At 58.2% G+C, this 27938-nt stretch overlaps 1 protein-coding gene across 1 annotated transcript; it reads right to left on the reverse strand.

Annotated features, from left to right (window-relative positions):
* Window positions 1–4032: 4032 nt before the first annotated feature.
* On the reverse strand, window positions 4033–27694 carry LOXL1 (lysyl oxidase like 1). Its single transcript, XM_039238119.1, has 7 exons — window positions 26459–27694; window positions 12734–12842; window positions 9768–9905; window positions 9233–9389; window positions 8122–8217; window positions 6436–6551; window positions 4033–4375 (listed from the first exon to the last, which is right to left on the reverse strand). The coding sequence occupies exons 1-7, from the start codon at window positions 27594–27596 to the stop codon at window positions 4369–4371; spliced, it is 1761 nt and encodes a 586-aa protein (XP_039094050.1). The 5' UTR covers window positions 27597–27694; the 3' UTR covers window positions 4033–4368.
* Window positions 27695–27938: the final 244 nt, after the last annotated feature.

Here is a 27938-nt window from a genome sequence, read left to right on the forward strand (position 1 = left end):
GATGGGGTGCCTCCGCTAGCAGCAAGGGCAGTGTCCTGCTTGGGCAGTGCCCTGGGGAGGTGGTGGACCTCAAGGGACATGGCTGCATGGTGTCCTTGTGTCCTGTCTTGCGGGGAGCAGAGATGCTTGCCCTGGGCAGTTCACTGGACGGGCCAGCGTGCACGGCCTGGAGCCGACCCAAGACCTCAGGGCCCCTAGAGTAAACCGACTCAGGACATCGAATTTCCACCTAGTAGCCAGGAGCTCAAATGAAATTTCATTTTGAAGAATTAAAAAAAAAGTGATTGCTCATAGCCAGGGAATATGGAAACCTAAATCCATACCTGCTTCCCCTGCCTTCGGCATTCTGAGTTCCACTGCTAAAGCTTTTTCAAGATCTTTCATTCTCAGAAAGTTCCGCTACAGTTTCTGGGGTGACGTCGGTCCTGTGCACCCTTGGGTCCCAGGTTCTGCCTGGCTGCCCTCCGGACCGGTATCCACAGGCCCCAGTGAGGTTCCTGGGGTGTGGGCAGCATCCCTCCTTCTCCCTGGCCATCTGGTACCCACCTTGCCCACGGGCACCATCTGCACGATACAATCTGCAGGATGCTATGCAGTGCTTTCCACCGGCACTATGGTTGCAGCAGGTACCGGGATGCGGGATGCAGCGTAGGGAGGAGCTACTGGGCAGGACCCAGCCCTGTGAGTGGCCGCAGGGCTTGGAGGCTGTGGTTGGGCAGTCAGCGGGCTTTGGCCTCTTGTCATGGGCGCGAAGAGGAAGAGGTGCCTGGTGGGAGCTGGGAAGTAGGGTCCCCCACCCCACGCTGGAGGGGTAGCTGCCATCGACCTCACTCAGTCTGGAACCCGCAGGGTCCACAGGAACCTCCCACAGGAGGCTGGCCCAAGGGGGTGGCATCAGGGGTGACGTGTGGCCTGGGGGCCAGTGCAGGTGCTGCGGGATCAGGCTGGGATGAGGCCTCCAGTGCAGGAGGGTGGGCCCCGTCTCTTCAGGGTCAACCTTCAGAGGCTTTGTTTTCGTGCAATCTGTAAATATCCTCACAGCCCCCCTCCTCCCCCCCAGCAGTCTATTACAGAGCTCTCTTAAGAGTCAATTCTACAGACGAAAATCTCCTCACCTAAAAGTCAGGAAGGATGTTGGGCCAGCTCTGCAGTTCACACTGTAGTTACCAGATGCTTCCATGAGACAGGCCTAAGTAGCTTCTCAAAAAAGGTGGGACTTTTGTGGAGCCAGGGAAGCCAGGATGCATAATGTTTTCTCCCGGCCCCAGTGTAGAAGGTGCTGCTGTGGTGGGTAAGGAACAGGCATGGAACAGGCATGGAACTGTGTTCCTACAGGGAGAGGGTGGGGGAGGGGAGGCTGTGACTAGCTGGCGGAGGGACCTGGGTCTAAGCTGCCCCTTAAGTGGACTTTCACCGGAGGTCCCGCCCCTGGCCCCGCCCCTGGCTCGTGTCCACCCAGACACACCTTCCCCTGCCCAGGGCTGACTTGACCGTGAGCCTTTCTGAAGGTTCCAGATGCAGGCTGGCTTGGCACCTGATGGCCCTACTTCAGGCCTCCGTCTGTGGCATCCCCATGGTCATGATGCCCCAGGCCCTCCGCAGGCTGCAGTCTCTCCCCTGGCTGCCTTGCTCTGAGTCCAGCAGCAGTTCCCCAGGCCTGTCCCCACACAGCCTGGGCTTCTTCTCTTCTCCTACCCGGTTCCCTGGCAGTTGAGGAGCCCAGCCCCTTAGGGCACAGATGGGGAGAAGGAGACCTACCGGAACCGGAACCGGAAGGGAGAGTTAGGACCACAGGCAGGTCCCCTGCCACTTGCATGGCGTCTGTTCTCTGTTCTTTCTGCTTTCCAGCCATGCCCTTCCCAGATTGGACTGAACAGATTCTGTGGCCTAGACCTAAGAGGAGGCTTAAGGGAAGCCCGTTGCCCTGTGAGATATTTCTAACAGCATCATCTGAGAGTTGTGAGTTTCTCAGGCTGAGCAAGCCTGGGGTGGGGGGTATTGGGCAGGTGTGCAGGAGGCCCTTTGCAACCTAGGTGATTCCTGCACGTGAGTGCCTAGGTGTGCTGGCGGAGACCTTCTAGCTCTGTGACATCCCCCCTCCCCAGGGAAGTGCTGAGTCATGGCTCACCTACCATGTGTCTCTTCTTCCCCCTTTGGAGTGGGTTGAGTGCCGAGCTCAGGTGGGGCACACAAGCATTGCCAGGGACCAAGAGCGACCTTGTGTGGCACCGAGGACCTCATGGACAGATCACATCCCCTAGTGTTCTCTTGGAATGTGAAGGATCCCAAGCAATCACCCTGTCTGGGTTCAGGTGGGGAAGGCAATCCTGCTCCTCTTGCTATGGTGCTCCTCCTGCTGTGGTGCTCCTCCACCCACCGGTCCCTGGGGAGCAGGCAGTCCCCCACCCCTGAGCACTGAGCACAGATATCCCCCCTGAATACACCAGCACACACCTGGCATGCAGCCCCGGCCTGGGTTAGAGTGTGGGGTCCAGCACTGGGTCGGTCTTGAACTCACTCGTGGCCTCAGTCTCCCATTCTGGGCTTCAGCTGTCTGAGCTGGTCATTGGGGACTTTTGATTCTACCTCATAGAGTCCTTCTGTCTGGAATTTGGGGACTTTGACTGAGACCTCCCTTGCTCACTCCTGGGGTCACCTAGAAAGGAGAGGGGTGGGGCTGGAATCAGGACAGCCTCTCCGAGGCATACATGGGCCAGGGGTACAGCAGAACGGGGACCCCTGGACAACAGGCTTCTCCAGCCCCTCGCGGAGAGTGGCAGGGTCTCAGCATCTACCCCATCCAGGGGAGAGTTGAAGCCTAACCTGACTCAGTAGGGGAGGTGGGAGGCTGTAGCCATGCTTCTTGTCCCCTCCCTGCTGATTGTGCTGGGGAGAGGCCCAAGGGCTCCCATGGGCTAGGGCCAGGACCCTTCTCCAGGAAGCCCTCCCTCTCCACCCATTGCTGCCAGGGGTCCTGAGGCATGAATAGCATGATAGCCAAAGAGATCTGGAGGGGTGGGCCCCACACCCCGCAGCTCCCCAGTGCCTGCCCCAGTGCCGGCCCCAGTAACAGTGGCTCACTGGCTCTCCACATCCGCATGCAAGCCAGGCACAAGGTCATTTCCATTTTATCAAAGGGGAAACGAAGGTCCAGAGCTGACTTGCCCAGTCACACAGCCAGTGAGCAAGAGAATTGGCCCCGGACCCTAGAGCTCTGGTTCTTAGACCAAGTGCATTGCCCTTTCTCACTAGTGTTCATCCCCTAGGGAGGAAGAAGCCTGGCAGGGCAGGTGCGTGAGGAGATAGCCTAAGGGGGGGGGGGAGGGCCTTCCTTCTGCTTCTTCCTGCCCCAACTCACCGACTTACCATCCAGGACCTTGGGGCCACCACAGCCAGACAGGGGAGGGAAGGCCACAGCAGCCGCAGGGCCTCCCTCCGTCTCCCCCTCCCACCCCCCTTCACCCTCAGCCAAGTAGATTCTTGCCCCTTCCCTTCCTGGGAGACGCCACCTGCCTCCACACGGCCCTGCCATCCCCCCAGGGCTGTCTCGCTAGGTGTGGTGAACACTCTCCTCCCTTCCCTGCGAGCTGCCTGAGCGCAAGACTGACACTCAGCCCGGCCCAGGCCCGGCATTCAGTAGGAGCTCAGTGTGTGAGTAAGGAAGTTGGTGGCTGGTAGAGTGAATGACTGGGGGAGAAAGTGAGGGCGTGGGAGGGCAAGGCTGCAGGAGGAGGGGAGGTGGAGGAAGGAGACCCTGAGCAGGGGTGAGTGGGCTAGAGCTGCCCACCCCACCCAGCCAGGCCCCCTCCCTCAGGGATGTGGGCCCCTTCCCACGCTGTGGGCTTGGCCTTGGGATAAACCCCTTGGGTTTCCACGCTGGGCTGGATGCCCTCTTGGTCAAGCTGTGGTCCTGGCAGGTGGTGGCCACCGTTTCCGCATTCTGCTAGGGGAAGGAAGAAGCCCAAGGACGTCCCCTGAGCCCAGCTTTGGTCTGGCCAGTTGAGCCGGCAGGCCACAGGCAGAACCACAGAGTAGAAAAACCTTCTTTTATTCAGCCTGGGCCTGGGCAATCTTGCTCTGTGGTATGGCCAAAATACAAAAAATAAAAACCGACAATCAACAAAATAACGTTGTAGACGAGAGCTAAGTACAAAATTGGGCCTGGCATCCGGAATCCCTGTGGTTTCGGTCTGCATGTGCTCCCTGAGGCCGTCAGGGAGGGCTGCCTCTGGCTTTTAGCTGCCCCTGCCTGTGGGTGGGGGCTGGGCCCCGTGGGCCAGGTCTGTCCGGGCAGGAGGCTTCCTGGGGGGCCGGGCCTGCCTTGGGAAGTGGGGAGATGGGCCATCTGTCTGTCTGTCCTCTCCGAGATCAGGATCTAAAGAAAGAAAGAGAGCAGGGTGGTTTTAGGCTACAGGGCAGGACCCCTCAGACTGTCCGCAAGCCTGCCTCAGCCTCCCCAGCTGAGGACGCCCCTTCCACAGCCCAGATCCCAAGTGGGAGGGCAGGCCCTGGTTTCAAGAAGAGGGGCTTCATGGACTCATCGACCCACCCGGGGTGTGGTCTCTGCGCCGCCCCCTCCCAGAGCCCCGAGTTCCACATTGTTTTCTAGGCCGTTAGAGCTGCTACTGTCTGGAAACACTTTTTTTTTGTTTGTTTTTTTTCTAACTCAGTACTTTTTAAAAAAGCCTCCTTTTTCCTTCTCAGAAACTTGATCGAAACCCACAGGCGTCAGTCCCGTGGCCTTTCTGGGAACACTGCGTCCGGCTTCCTGTGCGCTGGCCCGGCCGCCCGCCTGCGGTCAGGGTAGCAGAGACGCTCTAATAAGACTTGAGCCTTTCCAAGCACTTATGTAAAGGGCTTGGAAAGCAGGGCCTCAGCCCTCCCTGGCCCGCAGGCCCCAGGGGAGCTGGAGGGGGGCACGGGGTTGCTTCTCTGTCTGCCCTGCTGAGGGGCCTAGCTCATGGCCTCACTGGGAAACTGGGTGTTTTTTAATACACCTTTCCCAGCAGCAGGCGGGACAAGAGAGGGATGTAGGCTCCCTGCTTCCCTGTATAGCCCTTGTCCCCCTCTTTTCTATGTGCCCTTCCTTCCTTCCTTCCTTCCTTCCTTCCTTCCTTCCTTCCTTCCTCTTCTCTTTCTCCTTTCACGGAATTGCTTCCCAGAGGCCCTCTACAGTTTAGATGGCCCCTGAATTGGGAATGGCCGAATAAGAGAGGCTGTGAGGAGGAGGAAGAAACCCAGGCCTATGAAAGAGCCAAGTTGCCCGGGATGGGGCAGGAGTCAGTTGTTTCAGACATAGGCTGTGACTGGGACAATTTTGACCAAATTCAATTCATGAAGAAGCTAATCTCTGTATTCAACTGGAGGCTGCTCTTCCCATTTTTAATATACATGGTGTGGTGGCAGTGGTGGTGGTGGTGTGTGTGAACAGTTAGTTTAATGGTAGCAGCCAAGGGTAAAAGAGCTGTCTCTAAATGGGTCTTGACTCTGATCACACACTGAGTCCTAATCCTGGTCACACACTGAGCACTAACCCTGATCACACACTGAACCCTGAGTCTGGTCACATCCGAACTTCATACCTGTCAATCATTAATAAGCATACACTTTTGGGGAAAGCTATCTCTCTGGGCCTTGGGATCTCTGCCATTTGTCCCCCAGCTCATGGCTCTAGGACAACTCCTGGGTTTTTTGTTTGTTTGTTTTTAAATGGAAAGGAGTTGCTGGGATCCAATCATTTAAAATTCACATGGAGTGGGGTGGGGTTTCTTTGTGAGTTTGTAAGCAAAGGGTCCCCTCTGCAAAGGGGCAACTGAGGGCCCTGCCCAGGAGCCACGTGCCAAAGGCCTGGGCCAGATGCGTCAGCTCCTCCTACAACTGGGCCCAAGCAGGGATGAAAGCTCGCTTCAACCAGGAACAGTTCTAACTCGGGACTGTTTCATTCAATCCACTTGATAAAGACACTGACGTTTCGCTGAGCACCATTATGAAGGATTCTCCAATGCGCAGACATGAGGCCTTTCAATCTTTCAATCTCACAAGCCTACATGGGAAGGGCCTATTTTGTAGGTGAGAAAAGTAGTTCAGAGAGGGGAGGCGAACTGTCCAATGTCACAGAGTGAGGAAGGGTCACCTCCACCCAATTATGCTGCCTCCTGCTGGTTCCCACTTGGAGCCACACCATCTCCCCCCAGATCAGTACCCCGGGGCCTGAGCTCCACCACGAGCACTCGGCTTGGGGTTGGTATGGACGCGGTTCCTCCTGCTTAGCCTGTGGGCTGGGCCCAACCACAGCTGTGTTTGGCTAGGAAGGTGACCCAAAGCACAGGTACCCTGTGTATTTCATGCGTCCCTGCCTGTTTCTCCCCTGTTTCTCCTCTACCCCTGGGGGTAGAAAAGGAGCTGGGGAGGGGAGGGTGGTGTGTGAGCACTTACTGGACAATTTTGCAGTTTGTTGTAGAAACATAGCGACCTGTATAGTGGATGTTGCATCTCACCACATTGTTGGTGAAGTCAGACTCCAAAACAATATACTTCGGGTTCACGTGAACCTGAAGAAGAAGGGGAACAGAGAGAAAAATTGGGGGGCTGCACTTCACTTGGTCATTAGGGAAGGTGGCAGAGGTGCAGACAGACAGACATGGAGGAGACAGAAAGAAGGATAAAGGAAGATGAAGACCCCTCAAAGCCAAGAGATATGGAGACAGAGCTACACTGATAGAGAGACCTGGAAAGAGAGAGGGGAAAGAAGAGACAGCTCATGGGCAAAGAAAACATCACCAGATCACTCTTGATGGAATATGGGATGCTTCCCCAGAGCAAGAGCCTGGGCCAGGTGGGCCCTGCACTGGGCACTCAGGGTCAGAGAGGTTGAGTCACTGCCCCAGGGAACACAGTAGTGAATGAGGGAGGGGGTGGGCCTGGTCTCCTGAGTCTGAGGCTGGCACCCTTTCACCACCCGTGCCTGCCTAGATGACCAACAGAAGGGCTGTCCGCCGCCAGGTGGCATCTGTCGCCCTGGAGCCGAGATAATGGCCCACCTGTGCCTTATGTCTGAAGAACTGTCGGGGCACAGGAAGTCTTCTAAATGTTGGATTAACTGGGGTGGGGGGTGCTTGGCTGGGGTAGGCTACACCCAGACTTGTATTTGCAGAACGTCTAAGAACATGTTACTTTTAAGTCCTTTACGTTCCCCGAGGGCAGGAATGGTGCACTACGTATGCGGCTTGAATCCCTAGTGCCTGGAACTCAGAGGGATCTTTGTCTGGTGAGTGGATGAACAAGGGAAGGAAAAGAACCCCGGCCCCTGGGTGACGCTGAGCAGAGGGGCCTCTGAGCTTGCTGGGAGGCGCCTGGGCCGGGACTGTAAGCAGTGGCTTCCGGGTTGCTGTGTTGTGAATGGGCAGGCTGTGTCCATGCAGGTTAGGGCACCACCCGAGCCCACCTTCACGGCTCACAGCTCTGTCTTTACTGCCCTTGGGCGTGGAGCTGCGGGTCCAGGGGCCCTGGCGGAATGGTTCCCCACCTTTGCTTGCACCTTCACAGAGGAGGCTGAGATCGGACTTCCCCAGGTGAGGCCACCATGCCCCGGCCCCAGCACAGCCTTCATGGATGTCCCGCATGGGGCTGTGTGTCCTTAGCATGTTTTCTCCCTGCTCCCCACCCCGCCTCGAAGGGAAGTGGCTCTGGAGTAGCACTCATTGGACAAGGGGTTCAGGCCAGAAGGGACTCTTGGTCACAGGAGCCATGGGCTTTGCAGGGGTCACTGGGAGGAGTGGAGGGTCTCTTCAGAGAATGGCAGGGTCCCCTTCCAGATGGCACAAAGCCTGCCCTGTCTGCAGACAGGGGGGTGCACCGCACTCCAAGTCCTCTGTTGCTTAGGGGAGACTGTGTGACTGCCTCCTCTAGCATCACCACACCAGGTGCCTTGGTGCCTCTATGGAAAGACTGTGTGCCTGAGGCTAAGACCCTCCAACCGAAAGAGGAAACCCCCTACTCCAGGCTGACCTCCAGGATGCCACCTCTGCTCCATAGCTGGGGAGGAAGGAATGCATGTTGCAGAGACAGGGACACTGGACAGGAGCCACGGGCAGGGGGAGTGGCCCAGACCAGGAGGCCCACCTTGAGGACATAGTTCCCGGGCTGCACATCGGTTATGTCAATCCATTGGCAGTCGATGTCCGCGTTGTAAGTATCATAGCAGCCTGGGCTCAGGCCCTGGAGAAAGGAGACAGGATCAAGGCTGGGGTGCCTCCCTGTGCCACTCCAGCAGTCTGGGCCCCACCTTCCTCTGGCCCCGGGTAGCTGCTCTGAGTGGGTGTGTCCCTTTCCTTTTTTTTTTTTTTTTAAATTTATTTCTAGGAGAGAGAGAGACAGCATAAGCAGGGGAGGGTCAGAGAGAGAGGGAGACACAGACTCTGAAATAGGCTCCAGGCTCTGAGCTGGCAGTCAGCACAGAGCCCGACGTGGGGCTCGAACCCACGAACTGCGAGATCATGACCTAAGCAAAAGTCAGAGGCATAACCGACTAAGCCACCCAGGCGCCCCCCCCCTTTTTTTTTAAATTTTTAAAGTTTATTTTTGAGGGAGAGGGAGAGAGAGAGTCCCAGAGCCTGATGTGGGGCTCAAACCCAAGAGCCATGAGATCATGACCTGAGCTGACATCAGGAGACGGACAATCAACCGACTGAACCACCCAGGTGCCCCAGGGTGTGTCCCTTCTTAAGCCAGTGGGTGGATGGGCCAGAGAGACAACAGGGAGGTATAACAGCCAGGTGGAAGGGACTGAAGGAAGGGGGTGCTTGGAGAGATGGATGGAGGGGTGGATGAAGAGACAGAGGGGCAGGACAGATAGACACCCTGTGGATGCTTGGACAGATTGACAGAAAGGTGGATTTGGGTGAACCACCAGACAACGGAACACCATGCCATCTCCATTTCGCTGCAGTGCTCCTTTCTTTCCTTGGGCAGCACACCTGGGAACAACGCGGGGGGGGGGGCCCAGGCAGGAGAGGGGGGCCGGCGGTCCGCACCGGGCCCTGTGGTGGCCTGATGACCAGTGAGAAAACCCTTGCTCTGACAGACTCAGACGTCTTCAGTCTGGCCCAGCCGGACGTCGCTCTCGGCTCCCCAGTCCCCCCTTGCCCCGCTCCCCTGGGCAGGCTCCCTCCGCCGCGCCCCCCCACCCCTCCCCATACTCCCGTGTCCCCACCACGCCTTCGCCTGGTCGGACCTGTGTGTGGGAGGTGCACGCATAGCGCTTGAGGTTGCCGAAGTCACAGGTGCTGTCCTCTAGGCAGAAGCTGGCCTTGTGGCCTTCGGCTACCTTCTTGCCTGTGGCTGCATCCAGCAGGTCATAGTGGCTGAACTCATCCATGCTGTGGTAATGTCTGGGGGTGGACGACAAGAGAGGGGAGGGAAGAGGGGCTGCTGTGACACAGCCTCCTGACCAGTCTGGGCTCCTGGGGCTCCTTGGTTCCCTGTGTCCCTCGGGGCAGTGTCTCTGGTGCTCCCCACGTGGCCGGGTCACCAGAGGGCACCTCCTCAGGACGCCTCGCTGTCTTCTTGGGCTCCCACCTGTACCAGCCTCCCTGGGGCAATTCCCTGTATTCTAGACATTTCTGCCCCCTAAGACTGATCCTCCTGTGTCCCCTCCTCCAGTCTAGCTTTCACCAAGAACCTCCTGCCCCAGTGATGGGTCCACGGCAGAAAGTCCCTCCCGGGCCCTCCCCGCAGCACCCACAGGGGCGTGGGGGGACCCCGCTCACTGGTGGCAGCTGTGCCACTCCCACGTGTGCCGCGGCCGGTTCGGGAGGAAGTCCGCGGTGCCCTGGTTCTTCACGCGCTGGGGGAAGCGGAGTAGCACCCGCACATCGTAGTCGGTGGCCTCGGGGGTGTAGGCTGTGCTGCAGGGACAGGAGGGGGACCGAGTGGGGCCGGGTGCCGTGACACCAAGGCCCAGAGTGCGCTGACCTGTCCCTGACAATCCTCACAACTGACCCCTTGCACTGCAGCCAGTGCCAGGCCTCCCCCGGCTCTCCTGGCTGCACAGGCTTGGCTGTCCCCTCCTTTCTGCCTTCCTCCATGTGGCCGGCAGCTACCGGGGAGTCTTTCTAGAGCAGCATCTGGTCTGACAATGACAACTGCACCTGCAAGTGACTCTCAGTTGGGGGCAGCCTCTGGGCCTGGGGGCCTATCAGTATCTTTGGAGGGCTTTTTAAAAAATGGCCCTACTCAGGAGATTCTGAGAAGCAGTTCCTCCTCTGGATGGACCCCTGGTTGTTGATCAAAGTATGCCATGTCTCAAGTGCGGGCCCAAGACACAGGCTCGGGCTCTTCAATGTCAAAGTCTCTTCACTTTCCCGTTCCTGTCTGCCCTGCTGCTCCCCCACCCCACCATTCTAGACTTCAGCTCCAAATGCTGTTTCTCACAGACTTCACTCCTGCGAATCTATACTTTTGCCCATGCTGTCATTTGACCCAGAACTCACCCAATACCAGCTCCCTCCTCCAGGAAGTCTGCCTTGATTGCCCCCTAAGAAGATTCTTGACTGCCTGTGAGCTCTAACAGCACTGCCTACGCCCAGCCCCATACCACATGCTCCTCTGAGCTAGGTCAGTGTGACTAGGCTACCTCTCCCTGACCGTGTGGCTTCTGGACCAGCGATCTGGACCCTTTTCTGTTTGGGGGGCACGGGTTTTGATGCAGACTGCCTGCTCGCAAGTTGCTTGCTGACCCCCAATTCCCAACTGAGATGGACTTTGTGAGAAAAGAAAGGGAGAGAGGAGGGGAGGGAGACAGAGACACACACGTGCGTGCGGGCGGACTGCAGCTCCCCCCCTTCGTCAGAGTACCGCTGACGGCTGTCCAGGCCGGCCTCAGGGGCACTCCCCTGGCACTCACTAAGGTCTGGGTCCTCAAGCCAGAGGCAGGAGGTGGCCAGTTGTGGGGATCAGCGCTCTCTGAGAGGATGTCTGTGCAACAGGCCGTGCAGGCTCCGTCTGCCAGGACGTAAGGCCTTTGGCCTTGTCTGGGGGAGGCTTGGAATCCGTCTGTGTCTGGGTTGGAACAAAACATCCTCCTTCCCTCTGTTCAGTTAAACCCTGCCCTTCTGTTTAGCCCAGCGCACCGTGGGAACCCATCAGGGTCTAGGTTCTAGGCCCAGCTTGGCCACAAGCACGCGGTGGGACTTGGAGCATGTCCCTTTCCTGCTCCGGGCTCTGTCTGCAGCTTGCACACGGGCTCCATTCTGCAGCCTGCACCGTCCACGATCCCCAAGGGCTCCCCCCGCCCCCCGGGCCTGGTTCTGCTGACTCTTCTAGGTGTGCGCCCTGCGCCCAGCTTCCTCTGCTGCCTCGGCCCTTGCTGGCCGTTCCTCCTCTGACCATTTCCTCCTTCTCTGACCTCCTCAGAGCTCCAGCCCATGAGCTGCTCAGGCCAGCTCTCCTTTCACTCTCTGTGACCGGCTGCTGAGGGGCCATTCTCCGGTGGACCAGGATGGGGGCGGGGCTGCCTCCTCCCCAGCCCATCTGGGAACTCTGGTCTGGGCCCACAGGATGCTTTGTGAAGATGGAGTGATCATTTAGCTTTGACTCAGACTCCTCAAAGCTCAGCCTCAGTGGACTGCCACGGAGGCTATGAGGCACTCACTGCTGGAAGGACTGATTATAGCAGGAACAAGATCATTATGGTCTCTTCCCGGAGACCGGACCGGACCGGGCAGGCCAACTGAGTGGCACAGTGGGCCTCCTTATCCGTGGTCTCGCTTTCCGTGGTTCTGGTTACCCGCGATCAAGGGCAAGACGTTCTGGACCTAGGAAGCTGTGAGTGAAGTTACATTCCGGTGCAAGCGTCTTATCCTGTTACAGACAGAAAATGCCTGTGGTCAGCTACCGAGTGGCAGTGCACGCGCAGGTCCAGAAGAGGGAAAATGTTGGGATTCCAAAGGGCTCCCCAGATACTGGAAAGTGAAAGTAAAAGAATTCAAATGGGAAAAAAAAAAGAAGGCAGCAAGTAATTAAGAAAAATAGATGGATGCCGACAAACGAGGCAGGACGATGTGCTCTCTAACAAGTTCTCTTAGCACAGGGAGATGTCCCCAGAGCATATGTATTCGGACAGAATATTTGCTGTTAATAAATTCGGAGGCAAGGTTGGCAGGCGGCAGAGTCACCCAGGAATAATGGAGAGTTGGCTGCGCTCACCTTCTGGTTCCTGCAAACTGGTCTCCATCTCCCCTCTTTCTGCTGCCACACATACCTGGGGCCCCTTTGTCACCGGCGCCCACTGCCCCAGCTGGAGGGCCACGCCTGTCCTCCCTGGAGAGGGCTCCGTACTCCTGCCCTCTATCCTCGGTCCCCCACTGGACTTGCCTGGATCCTCGTGGGAGCCCCTTCTCACGAGGCAGCTCAGATTAGAAACCTTTTTAGTTCCTCTCTTTGCTCCCCAGGCGCCTGACTGGAAAAACACATACCTTCAGGGCTGGTGTGAGGATGAAGTGCCCCAGTAAAGTTCCTATAAAGTGACCTATACAGAACTGTTTGCCTGTGTCCTTCTCCTCCTGACTCCCTGTGGGCAGGCAAGGCTCACAGATGAAGAGGTCAGGGTGCTGAGAGGCTCAGAGGCTTGGCCAGGGTCATTCGGATTGTAGGCAGCCTGGCTGGCGGGAGCACGGGCCGGGGGTGAGTCCCAGAGATTGTCCCGACATTCCATGCTTCATTGTCAGCTCCTTACCTGGCCAGACACTTCTCCTCCGCAGCACAGCGCAGGGAGTAGAGATGGGCCCTCTGGACATAAGTGGATGCTTGCACGTAGTTGGGGTCCGGGACCAAGTCAGGAAGGCCTGGGGATGGAGCAGGGGAGGGGAGGGGAGGGGAAAGAGTTGGCACTGAGGGGTGTCAGGCTGGCCACGCTAATGCCCAGAGACTGCCCCAACCCCAAGCACCCTTTGCTATTCTCTTCCTCTACACAGGCTGCCGCCTCCTCCAGGAAGCCTCCCAACCTGAGTCAGGGGTGTGATTGGAACTGTTCCCCCTGGGCTCAGGTGTGGGCCAGGGAGGTGGGGGAGCTCCATGCTGCGGGAGCCTCTGAGCACCCCCTGGAAGAGCTGGGATAAGAGCAAGGTCTGGGAGGAGGTTTGGTGAGCCAGAGAAGAGGAAAGGGTATTCATAGCAGCGCGTCCAGCAAGAACCGGGGCCTGGAGGCAGGACTGAGTGAAGCAAGCAATTTCCTGACATTGCCTCTGTGTCCTTGTTCCTCATGCGTCCGGACACCAGTCCCTGGACCCCGTCTGCAGCCAGCATTCTTCCTGAACCACCCGAGAGTCCTGGGCTCTGGCCCCAAGTGGGTCCCAGAGAGCTCATGGGCAGGGCCAGGTGAGTGCTGGTTGGCACAAGCGGGGTGAGCAGGAAGGGAAGGGCCAGCGTGAAAACATCCCTGGAGCAGGCTGCTGACAGCGCAGGATTCTCCGCCTGGGCGCCCAGCCCGGCCTTCTTCAGGATTCCTTTCTTCCTGCCATCGGCCCCCAGACCTGGCCGCACCCTCCCCTGTCTGCATCTCCTGGCCTCCAACGTGAGGGGCCCGGCTCCCCCCCCTGCAGGCCCTGGGGAAGTCTGGAGACTGCTCAGCCCCTGTGATCACTTATTCCCTGGGACATGCTAGCTAGCCCCAGGGGTCTGTCCATCCTGCACCTCCCCAACCTCTGTGCACAACGTGGTCCCAGGGAGCACGATCGGGACTTAGCAGACACCAAACTCAGCTGTCCAGACCCTCTCTGCATTGGAATAAAGAAGGAAAGATCTGATTTGGTTGCTGGGTGTGTGGGAGTGGTGGGGCGCAGGGCAGGGTAGGAGGTGGGCCCGGGGGTGGGGTGGGGGTGGGGGCTCCAGAGCCCTGACTTCGGGGTTTGTGAGCCCGGGGCTCTATGTCCCCTTGTGCTCAGGCTTCAGGGATTCAGCGATGACACGGGGCTACAGGTTGCTTAGTTTCTTTCAAGCTCTCTGCTCTTGGGGGACAAGTAAGGTACAGGGACTGGAGTCACAGAGACAGGATTCCAGCCCTTCTTGTTGCTGCCAAACCCCTCTTGTCAGCTCTCAGGTACTGAAGGTGAGGTGGTCCCTCACACACACCCATCCCTTGGGCTCCAGACCCCAGCCCTGCTCGCCCTGGGTCTGGGCCTCATGCAGGGAGCCTGGTCAAGGCAGCCAGTGTGATCTCACCTACTCGGAATGGAGAGGAAGCTTGGAGCACAAGGGTGGGTGAGGGTGAGGTGGCTGCTGGCTGAGGGGGGCTGTCTTGGCCAGCCTAGGTCCCCTTACTCAAGCTCCAGGAATGCCTGCAGTCATTTCCCCAGGGATCCTAGGGCCCCTCAAAGCGAGGGCCCACCTCGGTGCCAAGCCGGTTCTCACCCTCTGGTCCCCGGAAGCTTCCGGTGTGAGGGGTGGGGGAGGGGGAGGGGGAGAAGACAGGAACGGTCCCCTTCCCCATCATCAAAGTGCCTTACCCATAGCAACATGTGGGGGTGGGTCAGCGGGGCCTGAAGCTTCATGAGATCCAGCATTTGGCACCAGACGGTTTGCCTCTCCCACCCCAGGCCCGGTTTCAATAAACAATGCACAGATGGCTCCTCAAAGCTTTTCTGGCCCGACCCTTCCTCTCTAGGCCACTCCACGAGCCGGCCGTGCAGTCCAGGGAAGTTAGAAAAGCCAGCTGTGGAAGAGGCCAGAAGTACTCGGGGCCAGCAAGGGGCTGGTGCCACTCGCTCCTGGCCTGCGGCTGAGCCCCGACCCTGCTCCTAGACTGAGCCCCTAATTATACGGAGGTCTGACACCTATCAGTGACTCTGAACCTCAAACTCATTGTTTGTCCCCAGATCATGGACTAAAACTCTGTACTTAAAACAATTTTTAGGAAATTGTGTTGACATCGTTAATCATTGTTGATTATATCCTTGTTGATTAATCGATTATAACTGAGTGGGTGGGTTTTTTGTTTTTTGGTGTTTTTTGTTTTTTTTGTTTTTTTGTTTTTGGTAAACTCCAAAGCCATGGGGGAGGGGCATCTGTAGCGTCCATGTGGGGATTCCAGAGGAAGACAAAGTACAGATAGCTCCGAGCTGCTGGTCACAACCTGGGCCCTGGTCCTGGCCATAGGTGACCATCTTCCTCTTACTGTTGAGGAATCTCAGGTTCACACAGGTGCCTTCCTGCTCCAGGAAGTCTTCCCTGACTGGTGGTGACATTCCAAGCTCACATGCTTCTCCTGTCTCCTCGCCGGATCTGTATTGATCTATAATTAGATTTCATTGTGTTTACCTGTGTCTACTTCCCTCCACCCTCTGCGCTCTCTGAGGCAGGGACCAGGTACCACTTACCCCCTCAGCAGGCAATCCACCATGCTTTGGGGCTGACTGACTGCCTTGTCCCATTGGCCCGTGTCAGGCAAGTTTCTCTAATGATTAGTGACTTAATACTTCCTATTGTACCCTGTTCCCTGCAAGGCATCAGGGCACACGGAGGTGCTGGAGGGAACCAAGGCTCAGAGAGGGCAATGAATTTGCCTATGGCTGCACAGTGAGTTGGGGCAGCCCTAGGAGGAGCTCCCCACCTCCTAGGACTTGACTTACCACTCTTTTTACAAAAATCAACTTTTTTGAAGTATAATCTATACACAGTCAAATGCAGATTTAAGATAGACAGTTTGATAAGTTTTGACAATGGTATACACAGTGAGACTACTACCACCATCAAGCTACTTATTGTTTCATCATCCCTGAAAGTTCCATCCTGCCTTTCCCAGTAAACCCTCCTCTCCTCCCCTAACCACCCCCAAGTAACCACTGATCTGCCTTTCAATCACCTTAGACAGTTACGCCTTTCCTAGAACTTGAGTGGAATCCCTCCTACCATTATTTTATCTTCTTTGTTCTGTATCTCTGATCATCACAGGGGTCCTGGGATTCCCCTAACTGGCCCTACTCCACCTCTGTCACGCCGGGGGAAGCTGCTGGAAAAGAAAGTAGCCTTGGGCATTCAGGCTGGGCCCCCCTATACCTTTCAGAGGAGGGGATCCCCTGGGAAGCTCAGGCTCTTCCCTCAGCTGGTATGTTTCCCTAGGAAGGAGCTATGCTTCTTTTTCCACCTGCTCTCCCAGGAGGCACGCCATCAGCAGGGGACCTGAAGGCTTGAGCTCTCAGCCCCACGGGGGGCCGGGACTCTGGGGGACAGTGCATGTGTTGTTACAAGGGGGCAAGGGAAGGTTTGATTGGGGGCTGCGGATGCAGGAATAGGGGACTGGTCTGCTGTTTCCGGCTTATGGGGTACAGCCAGGCCCTCCAGGCAGGGTGGCCGATGGTGAGTGAAATACAGCTACAACTGGACCGTGTGCTCATTTTAAAAGTGTGCATTTTAAAAGGAAGACCCTGGAGAGAGGGTAAGGCTTACTCAGAAGGCAGGAGGACCCTCAGTCGTGTAGATAATTATTTTGTAGAGGGGCAGGAACCTTTTATCCAGAGTATATGGAGTCATGCAGCCTTTGGAGGTTCTATAGGGAGGACTCCAATGGAAACTTCTCCCAGACACCCCCATTTCTTTAAATACAGAGACTGAATTAAGCATAATTCTCATTTCAGAGCAAAGAAACCATTAGCACTGGTCTATACAAGGCCCCCCTTTTGGAATAACATTTTTTAAATGTTTATTTTTGAGAGAGAGAGAGAGGGAGAGACAGAGTGCAAGCGGGGGAGGAATAGAGAGAGAGGGAGACACAATCTGAAGCAGGCTCCAGGCTCAGAGGTGTCAGCACACAGCCCCATGTGGGGCTCGAACTCCTAAGCCATGAGATCATGACCTGAGATGAAGTCGGATCCTTAACTGACTGAGTCACTCAGGTGCTCTGGAGTAACTTTGTTTTTTAACCTTCATCATCACCCCTGACCTTCGGATATGTCCCTGAACATCTGTGTCTCTGTATAAAATCTCATTGTGTTGGGGGTGGGTATGTATTCTGAAAGTACATAAATGACATTGTCTCACAGTCTCATTCTGCTTCTCAGTCAATGTATAAACTTTTAAGATCTACCTAGCTCATTGTCATTGCTAAAGAGGACTCCACAGTGTGCCCCCTCTGGGGCCAGCATGGCCAGTCTTCTGGGTTGGACACCCAAGATGGGGCCAGCCATGCAAAGTGTGGCTGTATAGTCCTGCCCAGGCTACCCAAGGAGTCCCTAGTCACCATTGGCGTCCCGCCTTCCACTCCCAGGAGGTAGACAGAAGCTTGGCTTCTTACCCTACTCTGTCACCGACTTTGCGTGACCCAAGGCAGGCCTGGGCCCTCTCCAGGCCTCACGGCTTCCATTTACCCAGTTCTCATAACTCTCTAATCCACTCAAGGCCTTTTGGAGCTCTGGGCCTGTCCTGGGCACCCTCCTCCGGAAGCAACATGCTGACCACCAGGGTTGGGCCCAGAGGGAATTCAGGCTGCTCAGCGTCCGGGCTGGGGTTAGAGGGACATTGAGTCAGAGGGCGGTAAAGGCCCTTGAGATAGCTGAAGCCAGGCTGCTCAGCTGGGGAGGGGCTGGGTGTAGGTGAATCAGGTCACAGGGCTGTGCTGCAGGAAGCCTTGGAGGGGACCCCGTCAGGCCCTCAAGGGTGGGGAAGACACAGAACCAAGCAAAAGGACCTTCTGCATTCCTGCTCCATCCCTGGAACTTCCTCTGAGTGGGGACCCAGGGCCCCTTCACAAGGTGCTCAGGACCAGTCTGCCATGCTCCCCGTCCCGGGCTGGCCCTCACGCCAGCCTACGCGAGCCTGAGGCCCGCCGTCCTCTTCCCTGGCAGGACTTGGCTGGGGCCTTCTCTGGGAAAGACATCAGAAGGCAAGCTTGTCATCTCATCCAGTCCCCCATTGTGCAGTCCCTTCCCTTTGCTTAGGCTCAGTTTCCCCATCTGGACTCTGGAGCGAGGCGACTAACCTGCCCGTGAGCACTCTGGTGGCTCCCCAAACACTTGGAGAGTAAAATACTTTTCAGGAGCTTTCCGGTCTCTTCCCCGGCCTTGGGCAAGAGCCCGAGACCTCTCACAACCTCTACAGACGACACTTTCGCAGCCAGGAAATTCTCCCACTGTCTGACCTAAATCCTTCCTGCTTCACGAGAAACCCGTTCCCTCCTGCTCTGCGGTTCCTGGAGGCCGCCCAGCGCAGAGGGCCTGCGGTTACGTTCCTGCCCCTTGCCCGCACCTCACCTGTCTCCCTCTTGGCTTTTCCCTTTCTGTGGGCTCCACAAACCTCAGCTCCTTGGAACTCTTCCCCACTCAGGCCTCCTGCTCACAAGCAGTGGAGGAAGGAGAGTGGAATGCAAAGTAGCCCTAATCTCTTGAGCCTGGGGCTGGAGGATAAACACTGTCCAGCAGGAACCGGCCAGTGGGTTGTGAAATATGTGCGGATCAGGCTGTCACGGCTCAGCCATCAGACCCCAGAGGGGCCCTTAGGTAAGGCAAGCGCAGAGCTCGGCCTTGCACAGGGATGAGCTGACGGGGGCCTCCAGGCCCTATGAAACCACCATTTGATAATCAGGACCTTGAATTGTCAGGGGCTGGTCCAGCGGCACCACACCCGCGCGGTGAGCCGGCTGGCAAGGCGGCTGCGGGTTCGCTACATCCTGGGATGGAAAGGGGCCATCCCAGCCCAGGCAAAGGGGCCACGACAGCCATAAAGCCAGGCCCAGAACCTGCAGGGGGTCCCCACTGCCTGCAGAATCAAGCCCACAGACTCCACAGGGTGGCAGCTGAGCCCTTTTGTGGTCTGGCCTTAAGCCAGCCTTCTCAATCTCAGAGCCCTAAAGGTCCGGGGGCAGCTTCCTAGCAAACCTGACGTCTTCCGCCCTTGGCCTCGGACACCACGGTGCCTTGTCTTGGAATTCCGGGCACACACACACACACACACACACACACACACACACACAGCCTTGCAGGGGTGCACAGTCTTTAGCCCCAAATCCTACCTTGTCACTCCTGCCCACCCCTCTCCCAGAACACGTCTGGTGCTCCCACTTGACTGGTGGAGACAGTCCTCACTCCTCCCTGCGACAGGGCCCAAGTGAGGCCGACCTTCACCTTTGGGGAGATCAGCTGCCTTTCCCTCTGCTGCCTGCTTGCACGCCTCGCTCCCTCACGCTCTACTCTCTGTGAACACAGCCCCCACCCCTGCTGCCCTCCCTTCCTCTGCAGGCCTGTGGGGTGCCCCTGCATCTACTTCCAGGAGTCTTTGTGGATGTTTCTGTCCCCTGGGTCCCTCCCTGCCCTAGACCCTTCACAGGGACTTGAACTTTCATCTTCCGTACAACACCTGCTCAGCCGGCCGCCTTCGCATCTCAGTGTCAGTAGCTTCATCGTAGCTGCGCAGGCTGTAAGCCTTTGTGTTATGCCTGACCCCTGTCCTTCTCTTACACCCCACATCCAACCCATCAGGAAACCCCATCAGCTCCATCCCCAGAATGGATCCTGACTCTGACTTCCCACCACCTCTGCTGTCCCTGCCCTGCCTGCCACCATCACCTCTGTCTGGATCTCTGTACCAGCCTCCTGCCAGCCTCTTGCCGGCCTCCCCACTGCCCATCCCAGCCTAGTGGTCAGGGACCCTGTTTAAATGTCACTGCTCAGCTCAAAGCCTGCAGTAGCTCTCCAGGGCATGGAGAGGAAACGCCGAAGTCCTCAGTGTCCTTTAGGGTCCTGTTACCTCCCTGACCTGCCTCCTGTCACCGCCCCCCCCAACTCCTGTGCTACTCTGCTCTCACTATACCTGGAACACACTTGAAATGCTCCCCCCTCAGGAATTCCTGCCTCAGGGCCTTTGTACTAGCTGTTTCTTCTATCTGGAATGCTCTTCCTGATTGCTGCGCGTCTCATTCATTCGCCTCCTTCAAGTCTCCGCTCAAATGTCACCTTCGTCACCTTCGTGAGGCCTACCTTAACCAGCAACCTGCTCGTCGCCCCTCCCCCTCCAGATCTTAGTTTTCTCTATGTTTACCACAGTACTCACCACATTCTATTATTTACCTATTTATTATGTTTATGCGTGAAAAGATAATGTCCGCAAAGGCAAGGATTTTGTCTCTTTCATTTCACCAGTGAAGACCCAGCTCTAGACTAATGCCCAGCACGCAGTAAGATGATAGATTGCTAAACATTTCTTGAAAGGACGGGTTTCCTCATGTGAAACCTGCCACCCAGCTGAGGGTCCAGGCATTGGGGCACGGCAGGTGGGAGCTGGAGACACGGGTGAGATGGTGGTGGGCTTGGGCCCCTGCACCCCATAGCCTGGCTTCTGGCTGCTGGGCCAAGACCTCAGGCACGACAGGCCTGAGTCTGGTGCACCCCTGATGTCTCTGTACCCAGCGGGGGGCCTGGTACCTGCATGCACTGGTGAGCGCCTGCAGGGTCTGGTGGTGTCTGTCTGCACGGGCAGATTCATTATCAAGCCAAGGCTGGGCCTGCCTCCAAAAGTCCTTTCTTTTGAACACAGATTAGTTCTGGGGGTGGAAAACTCATGGTCCCAGTTGGTCTGCAAGCAGGAGGGAGGGTGGGTTGTCCCCTGAGGCCCTGCTGGCAAAGGCCTCTGGGGCCTTGCCTTCCCCGCCCGAGTCCCTTCCTGCTCTGGCCTCGTGACACGAGCGCCACCCCATTTCCAGGTGACTCTGAAGTGCCCAGCTTCTGAGTGCCCATCAGCAAGGGGGAGAGGACCCAGGCCCAACCCGAGCCCTGGAATCCGGAACCCATACAAAAAGGCCCTTGGGGTCCAGCTGCCTGTGGCAAGGAGGCTGTTAGGTCAGAGCAGGGGAGGCGACGACGAGACCCAGCCTTTCCTTCCGGCCTCGGAGCCGACTGCCGCTCCGCAGGAATGCCCGGCACGGGAATTGGAAGCAGGTGTGGGCTGCCTGGGCGGACCACCCACCTCCTCCCTCCCTTCCTCTCCTGCCGTTCCAGCACCGCCCTGGGGAGTTTTCCATGTGTTCCCGGCTTGGACACGAGTGGGGAGGACTCAGGCTGGGACTGCTGGCGGGGGTGGGGGTGCCCCTTCAGAGATGAGAGGATGTGGAGATGGGGGGGCCCCCTGGGGTGGGTTGGAAGAGGACAGGGAGGGGGGCCAAGAGGCCAGAACTTCCAGGTCGAGTGTGGCCACAGCCTGGTAAGGCTCTGATGACGCCCTACCCTGCTCTGTGACCACCCCAGAAGCTCTGCGGGGCCTGCGAACTTAAGGCAGAAGGCCAAAGGCTGGCTTTCCAGGCGGTTTAGACCTGAGAGAAACAATGGACCAGGGGCAGGAGCAGAGAGGCTGGGGCAGTCCAGTAGGGCAGACAGTCGCCCGGGGTCCTTGGATGAGTGACTGAACTTCCTTAGCCTAGTGTGGCCTGCACCGTGGAGGTGAGAATTCTCTCTACCTCACAGGGTTGCTGGGGGTGGGGGGTGGGGGGCGGTTAAAAAAAATGAAAATACAATGCTTAGCATAGTGTCTGGTGCACAGTCAGTGCTCAAGAAATATCAGCTGCTGTTATTATTATTTAGCATGGGAGCTTTCTCTTTGTGTGGGGATGGCCCAGTTTGAGAGCAGTTAGCAACTGGATGCTAACCGAGGAGACAGGAAGTCGGCCTGAGCTGAGGCTGCCTGGGACACAACTTGTTTGTTCCGACACTAGTGACCTTCAATTGCCAAACGTGGCCCCTCTGTCCCCACGGCTCGCCTGACCCTTTACAGCAGCCTCCTCGGCCTGAAGACTCCGTTTCTTCCTGAAGGGAGCACCCAAGGCAGCCTCAGGCAAGGAAGAAGGGAGGCTGGGCAGTGATTCTGGCTCCACCAGCCATCAGTGATGTGAGCTTGGACAAGTCGCTTAACCTCTGAGGGCCTCAGCTGACCCATCTCCAAAATGGGGATGGTAAATAATGCCCATGGCTGTGCTGAGGATTAAGTGCCTCCAATCCTGAAGCTCCAGAAAGAGAACAAGCCCCTTCGTAGGCGTGTGACAGACGTGCTTGTGAAACAAATGCTCTGGAATCTGCAGTGAGAATTGCAAGGCTTTGCACTGAGCAGGGGCTCTTTGCTGCCAGAGACTTGCAGAGCCACTGTCCCATCCCACCCTGTCACCATGGTACCTGGATCACCGCAGTCACACCTCTGTTTAAGTACCAAATAAATGAGTGGATAAATGAGGAGGGCAGGGTAAGCAAGAATACATAAAATTAAAAAAAAACTCATATATGATGGTCATGAACTCAGAATGGGACTCCCATCCTGGTCTCACTACTGAGTGACAATCAGCCAATGAGCCTGTCTCCCTACTCATGAGATGGGATGAAGAGCAGTAGCCGGCTGGTGGGACTGCTGCGGGAATTAAGAAAGGTGATGTGTCAAGTGCCCACAAACATTAGTGTCATGCTCCGTCACCCTGGTTGCAGCTGGGGGAACTGAGGCCCAGAGAGCCGGTGGAGAAGACCCGGGCCGTCGCCCTGCCCCACCGGGCTTGCTCGCAGGTGGAGCGGGGGTCCTCCTGGGGTCTTCTCCTCTGTGACACAGAAGCATAATCTCCACCTCTCCAGGAGGTTGTGAGAGTGAACGAAATTGCACATTTAAGCCCCCGAGCCCATATCGGGCCCAAACTCCAAACACTTTCTGGGTAGACACCTGTTTCTGTCCTTCCTTGCATTTACTCCAAGCCCTGTGGAGGTAGGGAGGTGACCTGGAGAAGGGGGGGCAGCCTGGGGCATAGGGGCTGGGGGATAGGGGCTGGGACAGGCGTTGGGGCTGCTCTCAGGGACTAAGGGGCCCTGTCTGGCATCCTGGGTGCAGGAGGCTAGATGGAGAGGGGGTACCCTAGGAACATCTCTGGGTGTGCAGGGAGGTCAAACATCCCGGTCGAGAGCAGCCCAGTTCCCATGAGGCTGTGGAGGTGTGAGACAGGGAGGAGGGAAGGGAGGACGTGCCTCTGGTTCTGGAGCAGTAGGCTAAGGCGTTTGAGTTTTATCCCGAAGGCCTTTGGGAGTTATAAAACTTTCTCGAGCAGGAGAATAATAGGGTCAGCACTGCGAGGATTCATCTGCCTCACATGTAGAGGGACTGGCCAGGGAGAGGCTGGGAGCAGCTATGGCTTCCTCCCGGGCTCTGATTGGCCATTCGAGGACAGGGCTGGAGAAGGCGCCAGGCAAGCCTGGCACAGCCATCAGCGATGCCCCGGGACAGTGGCCAGGGAGGCTGTGCCATGTTGCTTTCACAGAGTCGCCAGGCCAGGGAATGAGGCCGGGGCTGGAAAGGGGAGCCCTAGGAGAGGAGCTGTGGTCCTCTGGGACCAGGAGTCACCTTAGTCAGCCCACAGACCACCGCCTTGGAAAAGCAGAGGCTATGGGGAGGCAGGGGCGGAGAAAAGAGGCTAGGAGAGGAGGGCCTGGCCATGGTGGAGGGAAAGGCCCGGTGCAGGGGCCACAGCTAGGCCTGGGAACCCACCGGTCACCCTCCAGGCCTCTGCATGGATTTGCAGAGAGCCAGACAAAGTATGTGACCCTCTCTGGGCCCCTGTTTCCTGGTTTTCTCTCCAGTTACAAGTTTCGGAGTCGGAGACAATGGTATTGCAGGAGGCCTGGGCAGCCCCAGCCCTGGGTGGGAGGGAAGAGGGTGCAGGCGCCAGAGGAATAAACCGGGCTCTGGACAGACGCTTGGAAAGTGCCCAAACATGGAGGGACGTGGGCGGTGTGCACATGTGTTTGGCGTTGTGAGGACACATCCACGCCCACACGCACACAGACTGCCAGCACCCAGCCTCAGACCCCTGGGTGTGTGGCCAGGAGGAATGAGGTCAGTCCCGGAGAATCTGCCCTGGACTCCCACACCAGGCCTGGGGGTCTGATCTCAAGCACAAGGCTTGGCCTTCTCTTAACTGGGATTTTCCATGGTCTGTGCCTAGCAGGGTGGGGAGGGGGAACCAATGATGGGGGAGAAGGTGCTGCTCCCTCTCTGGCTTCTCGCTGAGCCCCAAACTAGCCTGTACCCCCACACTCCTTCCCACCAGCCCCTCCATGACTAGGGAAAGGAGCACCTGGAGGGTGCTGATGGCCATCACTTGCAGCAATACATGGGTACCTCCTCCTCCAGGAAGTACTCGTTGACCCCTAGCCCCTGACTGGGGAGGCCCCTTGTATGGGTTCCCCTACCTCGTCCCTCTAATACCTGCCCAATCACAGCACTGATGTGTCCCCTCTGCTATGTGGCCCCCAGAGCAGAGCCTGGACTTGATACATACCCACACACCAGGCGTCTGATAGTCTACCTGCAGGAAAAAATGTCTTCAGCCCCAAATAAGCTGTGGGGCAAGACCAAAGGCCTGATAAGCACCAAGCACCCCAATCCAGACTTGGCTTGGCCCTGGCCGGTGACCTCTGAAGTTTAAGAACTGTGAGGCCAAAGACGGGCCCTAGAAAACACACTGGCTTGGAGCACAGATGCTGAGGCTCAGGCCTGACTCTGCCAGCACTGCCATGGTATCTGGGGCCTCTGTCTTCTCCCCTGCCCAGAAGCGGGGCACTCCTGGCTGAGCCCCACTCTGAGGCCATGTGTTCTAAGACAAGCTACCGCAGGAGCTTAGCACCTATAGATGGGATGACTTCTCCAAGGAGCTCTAGGAGCAAACAAGGCACAACTGTGAAGGGATGCAGCAAGTCCCGCGAGGACCCCACGCGTGTGCCCCATGCAAGGCAGGAACAAGTTCATGGGATCACAGAAGGGGCCCCCATCCAGCTCCGGTTCTGAGCCCCTGCAGGTTCTCAAAGTGGGCTTCAGCACCCAACATGAGTGCTATGCCAGGGATGTGAAGGAGTAGGTGCTACCAGTGTGGACCTTCCTCACCCCTAGCCTTGGGCTCCAACAGCCCCCGGGGAGACTGAAACCCTCCCTCCACTCCCAAGCAGCCTCTCACCCAGGTCAGGGTGGCTGGAGACAAGACAGCAGTCCCAGTGCTGATAGAGCTGGAGCAGCCAAGTCTGGGGGGTGGGGGGGGGGGTTGTACCTGCGCCCCTGTGCCCTGTGGGGCTCAGCCATCCCCTGGTGAGCCCGGCACAGCAACCTAGCACAGAGCAGAGAATTGGGGCACCGACTGCAGCCTCAAGGAGGCAGGCCACGCTTGCAATGTGGACACACTGGGGCCTGCATGGAAGACCTTGACCAAGGCTGACTTTGGAGCAGCAGATACAGAGGCAGAAGGGGAATTCTAGGACAGCCGGGGGCAGGGGGGGGGGTTGTGTGTGGTACAAGTCAGCTGGCCTTGGCCAAACCACAAGTGGGCTCTCACCACAGGAGCGTGCCTGCTAACAGCATGTCTGAAGAACAAAAGCTGCCCCTTCGCTGTGCTCTCACATGCAGATGGCTTGGGCCTTCTCAAGACTGGGTCCCATCTTCACGACCCCCCTCCCCCCAATAGATGCCAGAGGGAGGCCTGTCCACAGCTCCCTCCTGGGACTCTCCCCCACGGCCAGGACTAGAGTGGGTTGAGCGAAGTGAGTGAGACACCGGCCGGGACGCCAAAAAACTCCGTAACCAAGATAAGTAGTATTTGAGGCAATACTTTAAAAAAAAATCAAAGAAAAAAAAATCTGTGATGAATAAAATATCAAAAGTTTCAATAAAGACAGGATCAGTATTTCTGAGTTTTCAGGTTGCCTCGGGCTCCATCAGGGCCTGGCATGGCACCACTACTCATTCTGTTTGAAAGCTGGATATTTTGTTCATCACAGGCTTTCAAAATGTTTGCATTATTCTTGATTTAAAAACGCATTCAAATATTACTTTTCTTGATTACTGAGGGTTTTGTTTGACATCCCCTTAAATTCTGCACCCAGGCCAATGCCTCACTACTTCCCAGTCTGGCCCTGGCAGTGTCCCCTTTAAGGAACTCCAGTCATCTAGGCTGGACTCTTGCCTGGGGCAAGGGCCACCTCCCTAACCTCCCGCTCAACAGGTCAAGCTCACAGACTGCTAGTGCCTGGGACCTTGCCACACCTCCAGGGGCACCCCGTAAGGCTTTGCTGACACTGACCCCACGTTTCTGATGCCGATGCTCCCTGCTTCACCCTGTGAGGCTGACACAAGGGCACCTCCAAGGGCAGAAGACGGGGCCCTGACTGAAATGAGGAAGGGCCGGGGAGAAGGGCTCCTTCCCTTTGTCCCCAGATGACCCACACCAAATCTGGAAGGTGCCTCCTTCCCAAAGCGCGGCCTTCAGCCCCTTGCCCATCAAGCCAGGGTCAGAGCCCAGGCCTCCCTGGTCAAATCCTGCCACCGACCAGGAGAGGCCCCGGGGAAGGCGGGGCGGTGGGACGCAGGGTGGCTGTGGAATTCCTTAGCTCAGGGGAGGCCCACGGAGCGGTTTGGGCGGCCATGACCGTGGCCCGAGAGGGCGGACGGCGCGGCGCGGGCCGGTACTCACCGCGGCCGTTCTGGTTGGGCCGGTACACGCTGCCCACGCTGAGGCGGCCCTGCTGCGCGCCGCCGCGCTCCCCACCGGGCGGGGGCGCGTCCGAGCTGCGCACCGGCAGGTAGGGCGGCTCCAGCACGCGGAACGGCGGCTGCGGCTCCACGGCCCGCGGCGGGACGTAGGCCTCGGGCGGCACGTTGGCATAGGGCGGGTACCAGCCGAGGCGGGGATCGGCGGCGTAGGCGGCGCCGCCGCCGCCGCCGCCGGCGGGCGGCGCGTCGGGGCCCGGGTCCGGGTAGGGCTGCTCGAAGCCGGCGGTGCCCTCGTGGTACAGGCTGTGCGAGTAGCGGCGGTCCAGGCCGTCGGCGGGCTGCGGCGGTGGCGCGTAGGGCCTCTCGGGGGCCGGGTAGAAGGCCTGCGGCGGGTACTCGGGCTGCTCCTCGCCGCCGCCGTACTCCTCGTAGCGCGCCCGCGGCTGGAAGGGGTAGATGACCCCCGCCGAGGCCACGGCCGCCGCCCCCGCGCCGCCGCCGCGGTAGTACACGTAGCCCTGGTCGTAGGTCCGAGACGCGGGGTCGTAGGTCTCGTACTGGCTGACGAAGGGCGCCTGCGGGTAGGGGAACTGCTGCGGGAAGGAGGGCGGCTGGCGGTAGGTGGTGGCGAAGGCCGAGGCCGAGACCGAGGAGGCGGAGCCCCCGTGTCGTTGCTGGGAGACGGAGGTGCGGACCCGGGCCATGCCAGTGCTGTCCCCGACGGCCACCTCGCGCCAGTTGTCGGGCACCTGGCCGAAGCCGAACGGGTGCCGCGCCTGGCCGCGCACCGTGTCCGAGCCGACGCGCCCTGGCAGGGGCAGCGACGGGGCCTGCCGACGCCGGGGGCCTCCTTGGCTGCGCCGCTGCGGGGCCTGGGGTGCGCCGGCCAGCAGCACGCGGGAGCTACTGTCGGTGCGATGGGGCCCGGCCGGCACGTACTCGGAGCCGGAGTTGAGCAGGCTGTACACCTGCCCGTTGTTCTCCCACTGAATCAGCTGCCGCCAGCGCCCCGGGTCCGAGCCCTGCCCCTGCCGCGCCTCCTGCCCGTGCACCAGGACGCAGACGCAGGCGCCCCACACCAGGGCCCCCAGCTGCCAGCCTGCTCGGGCTACAGCCATGGTGGCCCCTCTGCAGAGGCCTGGTGGACCGAGAGGCTCTCAGGAGGGTACTCCTGTGCGTGCTTCTCTTCCCACGGCCTCGAGGACAGGACGGCTCCTTGCCTGCCCCAGCTCTAGCTCTGTCCATCCTGGCCTTGTCCCGAGCGGGACGGCTCCTCCGATGACAGCATTTCGAGGCCAAGGGGTCAGGGCAGGGCAGGGGCGGTGCCCAGGGCTGCACGAGGTTCTCTGCAGGGCACCGGACAGGCAGGACTGCCTGGGGGCCTTACATGTCCAGCCCGGTACTGGCTGGCCGCTGGGCTGGCGCTTTCCCACTCTGAATGAATAAGCAACAGGCTGGGA

The sequence above is a fragment of the Hyaena hyaena genome, unplaced genomic scaffold, assembly GCF_003009895.1.
Source record: "Hyaena hyaena isolate Hyena2069 unplaced genomic scaffold, ASM300989v1 scaffold_137, whole genome shotgun sequence".
Lineage (NCBI taxonomy): Eukaryota > Metazoa > Chordata > Mammalia > Carnivora > Hyaenidae > Hyaena > Hyaena hyaena.

What these genes read in the sequence shown, in the direction of transcription:
- LOXL1 (XM_039238119.1), bottom strand. Translation starts at nt 27,596, where the DNA reads ATGGCTGTAGCCCGAGCAGGCTGGCAGCTGGGGGCCCTGGTGTGGGGC. An exon ending in GAGGAGAAGTGTCTGGCCAG is followed by an intron (nt 9,906 to 12,733) that starts GTAAGGAGCTGA and finishes CTGTCCCTGCAG; the next exon opens with CACAGCCTACACCCCCGAGG. An exon ending in CGTGCACCTCCCACACACAG is followed by an intron (nt 8,218 to 9,232) that starts GTCCGACCAGGC and finishes TCCTTTCTCCAG; the next exon opens with GGCCTGAGCCCAGGCTGCTA.